The sequence below is a fragment of the Pelophylax lessonae genome (assembly GCF_965119305.1).
Source record: "Pelophylax lessonae genome assembly, chromosome: 3".
Lineage (NCBI taxonomy): Eukaryota > Metazoa > Chordata > Amphibia > Anura > Ranidae > Pelophylax > Pelophylax lessonae.
The window spans coordinates 474566389-474582823 of NC_138770.1; the positions used below are offsets into that span (position 1 = coordinate 474566389).

The following is a 16435-nucleotide window of genomic DNA, read 5'->3' on the forward strand; positions in this document are numbered from 1 at the left end:
ATCGTTATTTGTCATATGTTTTCCTACGCTGCTTTGGTGGACTGATCCATGTTGGGACTACATTTTATTTAATTTTATACAGTTTAAACTGGATTTTATCAAGTTTTCAGTGATTGTGATTGGGGAGTGAGCTTATCATTCTTGTTTGCGCTACTGGAATATATTTTGTATTTACAATATCTGATAATACCATAAAGGTTCAGGTACTTCTGCCTAGCAGCACTAGGGTCAATGGTTTGAATCCTAGCCACAATACTACCTGCCTGGAGTTTGCATGTTCTCCCTTTGCTTGCATGGGTTTCCTCCCACACTCCAAAAACATGCTGGTAGGTTAATTGGATCCTGCATAATTTGGCCCTTGTATGTATGAATGTGCATTAGGTACCTTATATTGTAAGCTCCTTGGGGGCAGGGACTGATGTGAATGTACAATATATATATATATATATATATATATATATATATATATATATAAAGCACTGCATAATTTGACAGTGATGTATAAGTACCTGTAATAAACAAATAAACATTACACATGCATGGTCCAATGTTGTTATCATTCAGAAACCCTCCCTGAGAAATGCAGTGCAGCTATCAATGAAGTGCATTCATTTATACAGAAAGTGGAAAAGCTTTTTTTTTTTTTTTTTTTTTTTCTTCTAGTTCATTATATACCGTACAGTGCTTTAGCACATACATGGAGTTAGGATTTACATCTACTTTTTACTTCAATATCTAAAATACAAGTACAGTATAAGTAAGAGAATCTAAAGGGAAATTCGAAATTGATTTTTGTTTTTTTTCCTCTTTAAATTGTATGTACTGTTATTCCTTACTTTTTTTTTTAGATCACAAATGTATTTTGCTTTCTTTACAGTGGTCATTTATTAATGAGTTGAATAAACTGAAGAGCTTGCAGTCTCTTAATTGCCAGAACAACCCATTGATGGAAAGTGAGAAGAACCCTGAAACTGTCCGACAGCTTATAATTGCAAAAATAGCAAATCTAAAGTATTTGAACAAGACAGAGGTATGTTATGTTATAATTGTGGATCATGGGTGCACGCAGAAACTTTCTACACATTTACATAGATTTATATATTTCAAAACAATTGAGGATTTAAAAAAATGCAAAATGGTGAGCATAGAAGATTATTTAGTTATTTAGCTAATTATTTACTTGATAGCAGAGTAGAAGTATGCATGTACTGTATGGTATAGGCATGCTTCCATTATGCTGCCATGTAAATATTTAGCAAAATATTTAATCATCTCTTCTGATCAGTGCATCAGTGTTGGAGGAAATAAAATCTCAAAAGAGTGTAAGAACATGGAGTTTTTACTGTATATGTCCCCAACTACGTGAACTTTGAATTAATACAAGGTCAACCTGTTTATTCAGGGTTCTCAACCCTATGCCAAAAGCCTAAATTGAGGTGTAAAAGGAAAAACACGTAAGGAGAAAGAAGCCCACAGTGCCTAGTCAAGGATGGCATCCCAACCTCTCTGTGAGATCCTGGAAATGAAGAAGAGCCCATATTTTGCAAAAAGATGCAGAATTTAGGATCCTTCTTGTTCCCAGGATTTTCCCAAATGTATACTGTTGAAGCAGTGGCGTCACTATGGGGGTGCGGTCCGCACCGGGTGACACCTGCCAGAGGGGTGACACCGGCCCGGGATGTCTCCCCAGCTGCCTCCAGTCTTCACTTCTCACTGTAGTGTATGTACGGACTACGGAGTACACTACACTGAAGCCGCCCCTCCTCCGTAATGTTTACTTCCTGTACAGAGAGGAGGAGGAGGAGGCACACCACGCTGCTGAATGGCATTCTCTGTCAGCCAGGATAGAAGAAGCTAGGACAAGGTAAATTGCAGGTAACCCTTGCACTGCAGTGCTGGCACATTATCACTGGAAGGGATCGTTCATGTTCTTTTTAACTTTTAAAGTATTTAATGTTTTAGGAGAGTGCTGCTGTAATATGCCATGTACTGTCTCCAGTCTCTTGTATACTACAGAAGCATGCTCCCAGTCTCCATTATTCCCTGTACTATAATGTATGTGAAAAAGTGCGCTGATAAATGTATGTGACCAAAAGAACCAAAGATCCAATAGGAATAAATAGTGATGAAAAAAGTCTGGTGCGCTAAATTGTTACCATCATGAACAAGTGTTATGTGATACCAAAACTTGACCTTATTAAACAATTGTGATGACTACAAAAAATAAAATACAGAGTGAATAAATATTCCTTGAAAGAATATTACTTAAAACAAAATTATGTAATTGTCACACAGAATAAAAAGTCCAAATGTGAAAAGTGCAATAAATCCCAAAATAAAGTCCAATTAAAGTCCACAGGTGCTGAATGTTGGGACGTGAAATAGTGGTGAACTGGTATTCAGAAGTGACGACAATCGTGATACAAATGGGATGTGAAGGTTTCCCACCACCTCACAGATTTGCTTCTTACCAGAATTGGGTTGGTAAAGGGCAGATAGCAGAAAAATCGGTCCAAAGGGGAACCTCTGTGATGAAACCAAGAGGGAGTGCTGTGCTGAGACCCACACCTATATATAAAAGGGCTGCTTACCAGATCCCAATTATTTCAGGCTATCGGTTACTATGCAGACTCTCTGGAGGTCATATGTAAAGAGGGACTCCTGGCGCTCCTGGCATATAGCTCAATCCGAGGTCCTTTTACTTCTTGATGTAGGATCAGTGGGAGGAGCCACTTCGCCTGGTGGGGAAGTCGGTATTTGAATTACCTGGAAATGTCAAATACCAGTGGTAGACGGAGATCTGATACATAGGAGACAATGAGAAGTGTAGGTAGTTGGAAGTTGACCATCATATCTTAATCCTGTCCATGTGCAGAGAGGTAAGTGGCATTCCCACCCCCTGCATTTGGACCGATTTTTCTGCTCTCTGCCCTTTACCAACCCAATTCTGGTAAGAAGCAAATCTGTGAGGTGGTGGGAAACCTTCACATCCCATTTGTATCTCGATTGTCGTCACTTTTCACAGTTGGACTTTTTATTCTGTGTGACAATTGCATAATTTTGTTTTAAGTAATATTCTTTCAAGGAATATGTATTCACTCTGTATTTTATTTTTTGTAATCATCACAACTGTTTAATAAGGTCAAGTTTTGGTATCACATAACACTTGTTCATGATGGTAACAATTTAGAGCACCAGACTTTTTTCAACCCCTGTACTATGTCCGCAGTCTCCGACAACCCCCGTACTATGTCCGCAGTCTACCGACCACCCCTATACTATGTCCGCAGTCTCCGACCACCCCTGTACTATGTCCGCAGTCTCCGACCACCCCTGTACTATGTCCGCAGTCTCCGACCACCCCTGTACTATGTCCGCAGTCTCCGACCACCCCTGTACTATGTCCGCAGTCTCGGACAACCCCTGTACTATGTCCGCAGTCTCGGACAACCCCTGTACTATGTCAAAAAACAAAAAGAAAGCAGCGCCAGCTTAGTGAAGCATAAGGTTTATTAATAAAAAAAACACATAGTGACTTACTCTTAGGTAAGTAAAGGCCGGTTCGGTAGGTAAATGGGATCATCCATCTTTTTGTCCTGGATACCGTTGCAGAAAGGAGGGGTGCAGGGTGCCGGTGGTGCGTGGAGGCTGTTGTCTGGCAGCCTGTCTGATGGTGCTGTGGTGGTGGAGGACTCTCAATGGGGCTCCACTTCCTACTTCCTGTCAGCCCGACATCACTTCCTGTGAGGTGGAGGGAAAGATGGGCGTTGCTAGCTTTCGGAGCATCCGTGCTCCTTCATTAGGCGGTCTGTACTGTACTATGTCCGCAGTCTCGGACAACCCCTGTACTATCTCCGCAGTCTCGGACAACCCCTGTACTATCTCCGCCGTCTCGGACAACCCCTGTACTATGTCCGCAGTCTCTGATCATCTCCTGTATTATTTCCACAGTCTCTGACCATCTTCTGTATTTCCACAGTCTCTGACCATCTCCTGTACTATGTCTGCAGTGTCTGACCATCTCATGTATAATGTCTGCAGTGTCTGACCATATCCTGTATAATGTCTGCAGTCTGACCATCTCCTGTATAATGTCTGCAGTCTGACCATCTCCTGTATACTGTCCGCAGTTTCTAAAAGTCTCTTGTATAATGTCCGCAGTCTCTGAAAGTCTCTTGTATTATGTCCTCAGTCTCTGAAAGTCTCTTGTATCATATCCGCAGTCTCTGAAAGTCTCTTGTATTATGTCCACAGTCTCTTGTATCATGTCCTCAGTCTCTGACAGTCTCTTGTATCATGTCCACAGTCTCTGACAGTCTCTTGTATCATGTCCACAGTCTCTTGTACAATGTCTGCAGTCTCTGACCATCTCCTGTATCATGTCTGCAGTCTCTGACCATCTCTTGTATCATGTCTGCAGTCTCTGACAGTCTCTTGTATCATGTCTGCAGTCTCTGACAGTCTCTTGTATCATGTCCACAGTCTCTGACAGTCTCTTGTATCATGTCCACAGTCTCTTGTACCATGTCTGCAGTTTCTCACCATCTCCTGTATCATGTCTGCAGTCTCTGACCATCTCTTGTATCATGTCTGCAGTCTCTGACCATATGCTGTATCATGTCTGCAGTCTCTAACCATATCTTGTATCATGTCTGTAGTCTCTGATCATCTCTTGTATCATGTCTGCAGTCTCTGACCACCTACTGTATTATTTCTGCAGTCTCTGACCATCTCCTGTATTATTTCCACAGTCTCTGATCATCTCCTTTATCATGTCTGTAGTCTCTGACCATCTCTTGTATGTGGGAGGAATTTTGCCCTTTCCTTACCCCTACACTGAGTTACACACCCCTGTCTCTAGCACTCTTTTTGTTTTGTACTCCTGATTTTTTTTTTTCATTACACACTCCTGGGTCCTGCGTTCTGTGCATTATGTACTCCTGGACCATGCTCTCTTGTGTATCATGTACTCCTAAACCTGGCACTGGCTACAGCCCTCTGTGCATTACATTCATCTAAATTTTGAACCCATTGCATTACACACCCTGGACCCCTGCAGCCTGCACTATGTATCCTAAACCCGTCACTGGCTGCAGCACTCCCCAACCCCTGTGCTCTGCTTTACACACTCCTGCACTGTATGCACAATACTGTACATTATATACTTCTCACCAAAGTCTTCATTGTTTCAACAGTTGCTGGTTGCTATGCAGTCCCTGACTATTTTATTGAATTTATTCTTTAATGTAGGCTCAGACAAAACAATCAAAGCAGATTTTATAGGTACCTGGGCCTGGGTTTTGTTTAAACATATCCCTTAAGCTCCTCCCACAATTTACAGCGACCTAGCATGCCGCAGGTCTTTTCACTCCTCCAGTATCCCTCATTCTAAAGTTCAAAAGTTGGGAGGTATGATTAAGCGGTGACAGCAGGCTCTTATCCTTGCTCAGTCCACCAGAGAACAGGTAGCGAGCTGCGGGCTGTCAGTTTATCTTCCCCCACTTCCCCCCCTCTTTTCTCCTGTCAGCAGTGCAGGAGAAGAGAGAGCGGCTCTCTACTGCTTGCCGCCCAGCTTACTGCCCAGTCTTTTTCCCTTCCCATTGGCCACCGCGCAGGGCCAATCAGAAGAGACTAGGGGGCATCATGGGACATGTAGTCCCGGAAGATTGGTGGCCCCATTTGTAGTCCACAGGGAGCAGACCACAGCCCCCAGCATGCACTCTGCTAGGGGGAGAGATTGAGGACTGGGAACCTGGGAAAAAGCTTAGGGAGTGAGTGCTACACCATAAAGAGAGGACTGTGCTGGGGGAAGTCAGAGAGAGCCACACTGCCCAGCACCACCAGAGAGAGGGCCATGCTGCTGCCCAGCACCACCAGAGAGAGAAAGACTTTGTCATTGCTAGGGTACAGACGGGCTACACTACTGACCAAAGTCAGCCTGGTCAACCCAGAGGGAGCGAACGTCTAACCAGAGGGATCACTGCTGCATTTTTGCTGGGTCTGGCAGGATGGCCTGTCAGCCATTATCCGTTACTGCTCCTAGGGACTGAGCCATTAGGAAGTGCCTAACCTGCTATCCTCTAGGCCTTATTGACCGTCGCAACCTGCTACAAAAAACTCCCAACGCTGAGCTTCTGCCCGGCCCGAATATAGGGGGGGTGACACCATGTTTTACCGCACCAGGTGACACCAACCCTAGTGACGCCACTGTGTTGAAGAATGTGTGGAATAGATATACCAGGAGGCAGATTGTGGCAAGACACCCTAGACGAGGATGAAAAAAGTAGAGGTGAAAAAATTTAAAACTTTATATAAAAAAGTAAAAAATGTACAGTTTATGGGACCAGCAGATATGATCGACAATTGGCTTATTCACATTAAATCCAAGTGGATATCCCATAGGATGCAATAGAATCCCTATTAATTTCTATGAAAAGGCCATTATTGTTCATATTGAAATGAACATCAAAATTTCACACAGGTTTATAGTTACATAGTTAGTGAGGTTGAAAAAAGACATCAGTCCATCCAGTTCAACCTATGATGTGTGTGTGTGTTTGCTTTTAACCGTACATTGTATACCCCTGTATGTTGTGGTCTCTAAGGTGCCCATCTAATAGTTTTTTGAAACTATCAATGCTCCCTGCTGATACGACTGCTTGTGGAAGAGAATTCCACATCCTTACCGCTCTTACAGTGAAGAACCCCTTACGCATTTTAAGGTTAAACCGCCTTTCCTCTAGTTTTAGTGAGTGGCCACGTGTCTTATTGTATCTCCTTTCTCTGAATAGTTTGTTCCTTATGCTAGGGTCGCCAGTACAGTATTTGTACATTGATATCATATCCCCTCTCAAGCGTCTCTTCTCCAGAGAGAATAGGTTCAGTGCTTGTAGTCTTTCCTCATAGCTGATGTCTTCCATTCCCCTAATTATTTTTGTTGCCCTTCTCTGGACTCTTTCCAATTCCAGCACATCCTTCCTGAGGACCGGTGCCCAGAACTGGACAGCATACTCCAGATGTGGCCGGACCAGAGTCTTGTAGAGCGGGAGAATAATCTCTTTATTTCTGGAGTGAATCCCCTTTTTTATACATCCCAGTATTCTGTTGGCTTTGCTTGCAGCGGCTTGGCATTGCATGCCACTGCCAAGCCTGTTGTCTACCAGTACCCCCAAGTCTTTTTCCATCCTAGACTCACCCAGAGGTTCCCCTCCTAGTGAGTAGCTTGCTTTCTGGTTTCTGGCCCCCAAGTGCATTACTTTACATTTTTCAACATAAAACCTCATCTGCCATGTAGTTGCCCACCCCGTTATTTTGTTCAGGTCCGCTTGTAAGGTTTCCACATCCTGCATAGAAGATATTGGCAAGCTTAGTTTAGTATCATCCGCAAATACTGAGATTGTACTAGATATCCCCTCCTCTAGATCATTTATGAATAAATTAAACAGGATTGGTCCCAGTACAGAACCCTGGGGGACCCCACTTTCCACACCCGCCCAATCCGAGTACTCCCCATTAATCATCACCCTCTGGACTCTCCCCTGGAGCCAGTTCTCTATCCAGGTACTCCCCTTATGGTCCATACCTACCTTCCTTAGTTTGTACAGTAAGCGTTTGTGGGGAACGGTGTCAAAGGCCTTTGCAAAGTCCAGATACACCACATCCACAGGCTTACCTTTATCTAGTTGGCAGCTCACTTCATCGTAGAAGGTTAATAGATTGGTTTGACAAGAAAGATTTTTCATGAATCCATGCTGATTACTACTAATAATACAGTTTTCATTACTAAAGTCTTGTATGTGGTCCCTTAACATCCCCTCCAAAATCTTGCAGACTACAGATGTTAGGCCGACCGGCCTATAGTTACCCGGGATACATCTCGCCCCCTTTTTAAATATTGGTACCACGTTGGCTTTTTTCCAATCAGCTGGCACCATACCCATCTGTAAACTATCCTTAAAGATCAAGAATAATGGTCTGACAATCACCTGGCTGAGCTCTTTAAGAACCCTCGGGTGCAAGCCATCCGGTCCCGGTGATTTATTTATGTTTCTCTAGTTTAGTTCTAAGTCTATCTTCTGTTAGCCATGGTGGTATTTCCTGAGGTGTGTTGTTTAGTTCGGCCTTACAAGCTAGGTTCGTGTAGCCCCCCGATTCTTTTGTGAAGACTGAAGAGAAGAAATTATTTAACACTTCCACCTTTTCTCTGTCCTCAGTGGCCATATTTCCTTTGTCATCTTTTATGGGGCCAGTGTGTTCTGGCCTCGCTTCCTTACTGTTTATATACTTAAAGAACTTCTTGGGGTTCTTTTTACTCTCCTCCGCTATATGTCTCTCGTGTTCTATTTTAGCCGCCCTGATTTCGTTTTTACATTTCTTATTACACTCTTTGTGATGCTTAAATGCTGCCAATGACCCCTCAGACTTGTATTTTTTGAAGGCCTTTTCTTTAGCACTAATATGCATTTTTATGTTGGAGTTTAGCCACCCAGGGTTTAGTTTTGCTCTTTTAAATTTATTTCCCTTTGGAATGCACTGGCCAATCCCCTTGTTAAGTATGCTCTTGAAGCACTCCCATTTTTCCTCCGTGTTCTTTGTTCCCAGGGTTCTATCCCAATTGATATTTTCTAGCAGCGAGCGCCGTTTTGGGAAATTGGCTCTTTTGAAATTCAGTGTTCTTATATTACCCTTGTGCTTCCTATTACTGTAGTTAATACTGAAACTTATTGACCTATGGTCACTGTTTCCTAAGTTGCCCCGTATTTCTATATCTGTGAGCAGGTCTGTATTGTTGGTAATCAGTAGGTCAAGTACAGCATTGTTTCTTGTCGGTGCATTCACCATCTGACCCATGAAATTGTCCTGCAAAACATTTAGGAACTGCCTAGCCTTGGCTGAGTGTGCGGTTCCTTCTGCCCAGTCTATATCAGGATAATTAAAGTCCCCCATTATAATGACATTTCCCATCCTTGCTGCCAATCCTATCTGTAAAATGAGGTCCGCCTCCCCCTCCTCCCTCTGGTTGGGGGGCCTATAGCATACGCCCAATATTACCTTCCCTACCGTGCCTTCCCTTTGAAGCTGTACCCATAGGGATTCTGCCTCGTCCTTAGCTCCATTATTAATATCATCCCTCATATTTACCTGTACACTGCTCTTAGTATACAGACATACCCCTCCCCCTTTTTTACCTTCTCTATCTCTGCGATAAAGGGAATACCCCTGAATGGTCGCCATCCAGTCATGAGAGCTGTCAAACCAAGTCTCTGTTATCCCCACAAAATCTAAGTCCTCCTCAAACATCAGTAGCTCCAGCTCTCCCATCTTGTTGGCCAGGCTTCTGGCATTGGTATACAAACCTCTTAATTTTGACCGGTTACATATATCCTCATTTGATGTTTTTAGGCTGCTCTCTTGATTTTTCCCCATACCCAACCTGGGTATAGCAGCTCCGAACACCCTACCACTAATGCCCCCATTACTGCCCTCTGAAACTTGATTTCCACTGGCTAATTCTACATCTGTACCCTCCCCCCCATCGCCTAGTTTAGAAGCCCCTCTAACTTTTTGGCCATCTTCTCACCCAGTACGGCTGCACCCTCCCCATTTTGGTGCAATCTGTCCCTACCAAAGAGCCGGTGGCCGACTGAGAAGTCGGCCCAGTTCTCCAGGAACCTGAAACCCTCCTTACTACACCAGCTCCTCAGCCACTTGTTAACTTCCCTAATCTCCCGCTGCCTCTCTGGTGTGGCTTGAGGTACAGGTAGTATTTCGGAAAATACTACCTTGGAGGTCCTACTCCTCAACTTAGCGCCTAAGTCCCTGAAATAATTTAGGACTCTCCATCTTCCTCTGCCTATGTCATTGGTACCCATGTGTACCATGACAGCTGGGTCTTCCCCAGCCCCACCCAATAATCTGTCCACCCGATCCGCGATGTCCTGAACCCGAGCGCCCGGCAAACAACAGACTGTTCGGCGCACACGGTCTTTGTCACAGATTACACTGTCTGTCCTTCTAATAATTGAGTCCCCTACCACCAGCACCTGTCTTTCCTTTCCCTTTCTCCCGGCCTCCCACACAGGGGGTTCTCACTATCATGGCAAAATATAACATTCAGCCTCCTGGCCCTCTTGTGGGAGCTTTACCACTCCAAGTACCTGTTTAGGGTCTCTCCTGAACTTCAATACATTTGTGGTCCTTCTGACCGTCAAACACATCCCAGGATTTATGCACAGATGCTGCACCTCAGCTTTGCATCTTCCTTACAGCTTCCCAGCTGCTCTTGTCCCTCGTGGACTCTCTGGCAGGCTCTGGCCTTGCTCTGCCCCGACCTGGACACCATGGTGCACAACACCACCTCACACAACTCCTCTTCACACACTGACCTCCTCGAGGGGGTGGGGCTCTGAGCTCTAACTCTGGCTCTAGGATAAATGCAGCACACACCTGAGCCATTAGTGTGCTTGCCTCCTCAGTGAGACTCAAAGCCTGCAACAATGAACGACAAAAAGCTTTATCTTCTGCTGCATGCACACGACTAATAACCTGCACTCTAAGCATCTTGACAAAAGGAAGATAAAGTCAAAAGCAACTGGCTTCCAGCTCCAAAGTGTAGCTGATCTGGTCGTAGTGGGCGTCACTATTATGTCAGGGTTCAGCAGCAACTAGGGAGACCAGACACATGTAGCTACACATCAAAACAATAATATAGATAGCCTTAAAGTGAGATTTATTATAGTGAACCACAAAACAAACATACACAGCAACAGTGAACAAAGCAAATACCAGCAAACAAAAACCAACCCCAAAGACACAATAACTAAAGAACCAACTATCTACAAATATATACAATATAAGAGACAAGGGTAACAGGGAAGCAAGGAAGAGGGCAGACTAGACTGGATACTAGGCAGAGAGCAGGAGCAAGGGGTACAGGATAGATCAGGGGATGGATCAGGATCACAGACAACTGGTTCAGGCAGCAAGGAGGCATTCAAAATAGTGACGCGCCTGGGAAAGGGAGGAGCAGCCTTAAATAGCCACCTGGCAGCTGAACACAGTTTGGGTGATCATAGAAGCCTGCTGGCTTCTGGGAGACACCTGCTGGTGGACAATGGAAGTGCAGCATTCAGCCCAGGGCAACACAGTGTCACCAGCAGGGGAACTCAATCCTAACAACGCCTGTCTAGTGTCGTGGTGCTTAACCGTCGACTGATCTGGCTGAAAAGTTGGTCGGCCGACCAATCTTCTCGCAAGACGGTAGCGGATTTTCCCTACGCGGGTTCTCACCTTTTCGGCGAGGCTTTGGATACTCTGGTGAAAGGAGTTACTGGGGGTAAGAGCACTCTCTTACCCCAGAATCCGAAAGTCCTTTCGTGGCAAGCGGAACTCCTCCTTTAGGCCCTCTCAAGGGTCCTTTCGTGCCTTTCGGTCACAGTCTAAGGGCAAGCCCTTCAAAGGCCAGGGCACCCAAAAGAAGCCGTGGGCAGGTAAGCAGAAGTCCGGCCAAGTCGGTTCTGCGACCCACTCCGCGTCCGCCTGAAGGGACGCCCTCACCCGTTTCTGGGGTGGGGGGACGTTTGCGCGGTTTCCTCCAACCTTGGCTGTTCCGTATCCAGGGCAGGTGGGTTCAGGAAATCGTTCGATCGGGTTACAAGATCGAATTCCTTTCTCGGCCGGCGGGCAGATTTTTTCCCTCAAATCTTCACCTGCCTCCGGAGCGTTTGCGAGATCTGCACCTGGCGGTGCGGGATTGCGGGCCCAGGGGGTGGTGGTCCCGGTGCCTCATCGGGACAGGTTTTGGGGGTTTTACTCCAATCTGTTCACTGTGCCCAGAAAGGAGGGCAAGGTGCGTCCGATCCTGGACTTAAAAGCTCTGAACCGCTTTGTGCGTGTTTGGAAGTTTCGCATGGAATCCCTGCGCTCAGTGGTGGCTTCCCTGAGCCCGGGGGAATTTCTGGCCTCTATCGATTTAAAGGATGCGTATCTACACATCCCCATTTTCGAGGGTCACCAGAGGTACCTTCGATTCACCATCGCGGAAGACCACTATCAGTTCGTGGCGTTGCCTTTCGGTCTCGCTTCGGCTCCGCGGGTTTTTACCAAGGTCCTGGCGCCTGTTCTGGCTCTGTTGAGAGCCCAGGGCATTGCGGTCTTGGGGTATCTGGACGATCTCCTGTTAAGATCGAGTGCCAGCCAGAGCCTATTGACCGATCTGTCCGCTACGGTGCAGACGCTCCAGGAGTTCGGGTGGACCATAAACGTTTCGAAATCGACGTTGTGCCCTTCGGTTTGCCTTCCCTATCTGGGGATGGTTCTGGACTCTGTTCAGGCGAAGGTCTTCCTTCCGGAGGACAAGCTCGGGACGCTTCGGGAAGCTTCGGGACGAGGTCAGGTCCCTCAGGGACAACCGATCGTCGTCGTTGAGGACATGCATGAGGTGTCTGGGTCTGATCTCGTCTTTCGAGGCGATCCCCTTTGCCCAGTTTCACACGCGGGATCTCCAAGCGGAGATTCTTGCCAAGTGGGACGGGCGACCTCAGTCTCTGGATCTGCGGGTCTCACTGAGCCACCGCACCAGAAGGAGTCTTCTGTGGTGGCTCCAGTCCCCGACGGTGTCGGGGGGCAAGTCTTTTCGTCCGTTGTTCTGGACGGTGGTCACCACGGATGCCAGCCTGTCGGGCTGGGGTGGGGTCCTGGGCAACCTGTCCGCCCAGGGAACTTGGTCAAAGTAGGAATCCTCCCTTCCAATCAACGTCCTGGAATTGAGAGCGATAAAGCTTTGTCTTCTACAGTGGTCGGAACGGCTTCAGGGCCGTCCGGTTCGGGTTCAGACGGACAATGCCACCGCTGTGGCCTACATCAATCACCACGGGGTCACCAAGAGTGCCCGAGCGGCTCGGGAAGTGTCAGAAATTCTGTCCTGGGCCAAAACACACGTTCCGGCGATATCGGCAGTGCACATTCCGGGGGTGGACAACTGGCAGGCGGATTATCTGAGCCGCCAGACCCTGGATCAGGGGGAATGGTCCTTACACCCGGATGTGTTCCAGATGTTGTGCGCGAAGTGGGGTTCCCCGGATGTGGACCTGTTCGCGTCTCGTCTGAACAACAAGGTGGAAAGATTCGTGGCAAGGACGCGAGATCCTCGGGCGGACGCCTTGGACGCGTTGGTGGCGCCCTTGCATCAGTATCACCTGATGTATGCCTTTCCTCCGATTCAGCTCCTGTCCAGGTTCCTTCGCCGGTTGGCCTCGGAACCGCACACGGTGATTCTGGTGGCTCCAGACTGGCCTTGCCGGTCTTGGTACGCAGTCCTCATTCAGCTGGCAGTCGGGCCTCCGTGGCGACTGCCGGTGCGGGAAGACCTCTTGTCTCAAGGGCCGATATTCCATCCTGCTTTACAGTCGCTGGCTTTAACGGCCTGGCTGTTGAAAGCCAGGTCCTGAGGGACAAGGGTCTTTCCCCGGAGGTCATTCCTACTCTGATCAAGGCTAGAAAAGCCTCTTCGGGAAAGATTTATTATCGTACTTGGAAAGCGTATTTTGCCTGGTGTGAGTCCAGGGGGTACTCCCCTCGCTCATACTCGGTGTCGAGAGTGCTGGCTTTCCTCCAAACTGGTGTGGATCAGCGTCTGGCGCTGGCCACGATAAAAGGCCATATTTCTGCTTTGGTTGTTCTGTTTCAGCGCCCTGTGGCGTCAAATTCTTTGATTCGCACCTTTGTTCAAGGGGTGCGTCATTTGGCCCCTCCTCGGAGGGAGCCCTTGCCTCCGTGGGACTTGAACTTAGTTCTGTCTGTCTTACAGCATGCTCCCTTTGAAAAGATCAGGGAGATCTCGTTGCCTCTGCTGTCTAAGAAGGTTGCCTTTTTGGTGGCGATCACTTCGGCTTGCAGGGTGTCGGAGCTAGCGGCCTTGTCCTGTAGCTCTCCTTATTTGATTCTTCACAAGGATAAGGTGGTCTTGCGACCTAACCCGTCCTTTCTTCCGAAGGTGATCTCTGATTTTCACATTAATGAAGACATTGTCCTGCCTTCGCTCTGCGCGAAGCCAAAACATCCTAAGGAGGTTGCCTTACATTCTTTGGATGATGTTCGGGCGATCAGGGTTTACCTGTCGTCTACTAAATCCTTTCACAAGTCGGATTCCCTCTTTGTCCTTCCTGAGGGACCTCGGAAGGGCATGGCGGCGTCGGCTGCGACCATCGCCAAATGGATCAGACAAACCATTGTGCAGGCTTATGCTTTGAAGGAAAGGGTTCCGCCTTCCCCTGTGAAAGCGCACTCTACCAGGTCTTTGAGTGCGTCTTGGGCTTTCTGGCATCAGGCTTCGGTGGCCCAGGTGTGTAAGGCGGCGACTTGGTCGTCCGTGCACACTTTCTCCAAGTTCTATAAGGTGGACGTTCAGGCATCGGCCGATGCCTCCTTTGGCAGTAAAGTTCTCAGTGCGGCAGTGCCATAGGGACCCTTGTTTTTGGGTCTTTGGCTGTTTGGGGTGTTTTACCCCTGGGTTACTTGTTTTCCTGGGTTGTTGCTCCTGTTGAGCACCTTTTTTCCTATTGCCCAGCTGGTTCTCTTACGGTATGTAAGGTTCCTTTCTCTGATGTGGGTACTGCTTTGCTTTTCTGCGGCTGCGTCTCCCACCCTCATGTCTACACTGCTTTGGGACATCCCATTAGTGAAGACTGTGTGAGTGGGCGGCGACTGTCGGAGGACGTAAGAGAAAACTGAATTTTTGTAAAATCTTACCGTAAAATTCCTTTCTCTGAGTCCTCCGACAGTCGCCGCCCCCCGCCCCTCTTTTGGGGTTTTTGTGTACTCTTACTGCTCTGCTACCAAACTGAGTTGGGAATGCTGGTGCAGGGAGGTATTGACTAGTGGGACAGCCCCTAGGGGTGTGTCTATGCTAAAAGCTTTTGTTACTAACAAGTCTTGTGCCTAGCTACTCCTGCGGAGCAAAGGTCAATACCCATTGGTGAAGACTGTGTGAGTGGGCGGCGACTGTCGGAGGACTCAGAAAAAGGAATTTTACGGTAAGATTTTACAAAAATTCAGTTTTTTCTGCGGCAAATGAATTTTTTGCTCAACTATCACTACCGACTCTTTCTGAGTCTCAGATGGAATTTATGGAAAAATCAAGATGAAGTGTCCCAAGTTATAAAATCACTAAAATTAAAGACCAGGCCCCGATGGTTTTTCGGCATTATACTACCGGGTTTTTTCAGATTCCCTTTCCCCTATCCTAGCTAATGCTTTCAATACACTTCTTAATGGCCAATCCTTTAAACAGGAAACTTTAACAGCAATCATCTGTATGCTCCCGAAGCCTCAAATTGATGACACGATTTGGTCGAACTATCGACCCATTTCCTTATTAAATTTAGATATTAAAATTTTAGCCAAAATTATAGCTTCCAGACTAAATAACTTCATAGGACAACTCATTCATAGGGATCATAGGGATCAAGTTGATAATTCTCTCCCTGGCTCCTCTGAAGAGCTTGCACTCATGGATGAATTGGTTGCTTCTATTGAACAAACGCTGCGTTTGCAGGATGAACCATGTCATCCTGCTGCTCTGGCAGCTTGGGGGACTCAGAAAAGACGCCAGGCATCGCAGGTCTTTCCCTGCACTGATGATTTTCAGCGCGCTGTTAAGGAACAATGGCACACTATACGCAAGCCTTTTGCTGTGCCAAGTAGGTTCAGCTGCGTTGTCCTTTCACGCCCGCTTCTGATGAGCGGTGGTGTGTACCGCCTCCGGTGGGTCACGCGGTAGCGGTTTTGAATGGGTCCGCTGCGATTCCTGCAGAGGATGCCCCGGTGTTCCGGGATGTCATGGACAGGAGGCTGGAGTCTTTTGTCCGTCATACTTATTCTATTGCGAGTTTTATGCTAAAAGCTCTATTTGCTTCTCTTCTGGCAGCCCAGGCTGTCGCGAGTTGGACGCAGGTGCTTAGACGCGTCCTGGTGGCTGAATCGGCCTCACCGGCGACATTGGATATGGTGGATCAAATCCATCAGGGTGTCATGTATTTGTGTGATGCGGACTTGGAAATAGTGCCGTTGGCTGCACGTGTACACAGTGTGGCGGTATTGTTTCGCCGCCTGGTTTGGTTGCACTGTTGGTCTGTGGACCAATCTTCGCGCAAGACCTTAGCCAATCTGCCCTATGATGGATCTCGCCTTTTGGAGAATCCTTGGATACACTGATAAAGGGGATCACGGGTGGTAAGAGCACGCTCTTGCCCCAATCCCACAAGGCTATGGTGGCTCCTGGTAAGAAGCATGATTCTTTTCGGCCCTCTCCGGGGTCCTTTCGTGCTTTTCGGGCGCACTATAAGGGCAAGCCGTTCAAAGGTCTAGGCTCCCAAAAGAAGCCGTGGTCAGGTAAGCAGACGTCCGGCCAGTCCGAACCTGCTGCCCATAACAATGC

General features: G+C 47.2%; 1 protein-coding gene across 2 annotated transcripts in view; it reads left to right on the plus strand.

The window, feature by feature from the left end:
* TBCE (tubulin folding cofactor E) overlaps positions 1-16435 on the plus strand; it is a 750803-nt gene that overhangs the window by 554165 nt on the left and 180203 nt on the right. For both annotated transcript variants that reach the window (XM_082250252.1, XM_082250253.1), the window contains one exon: positions 878-1030. In XM_082250252.1, coding sequence (XP_082106378.1) covers positions 878-1030 — 153 coding nt within the window. The remainder of the gene's footprint in view (positions 1-877; positions 1031-16435) is intronic.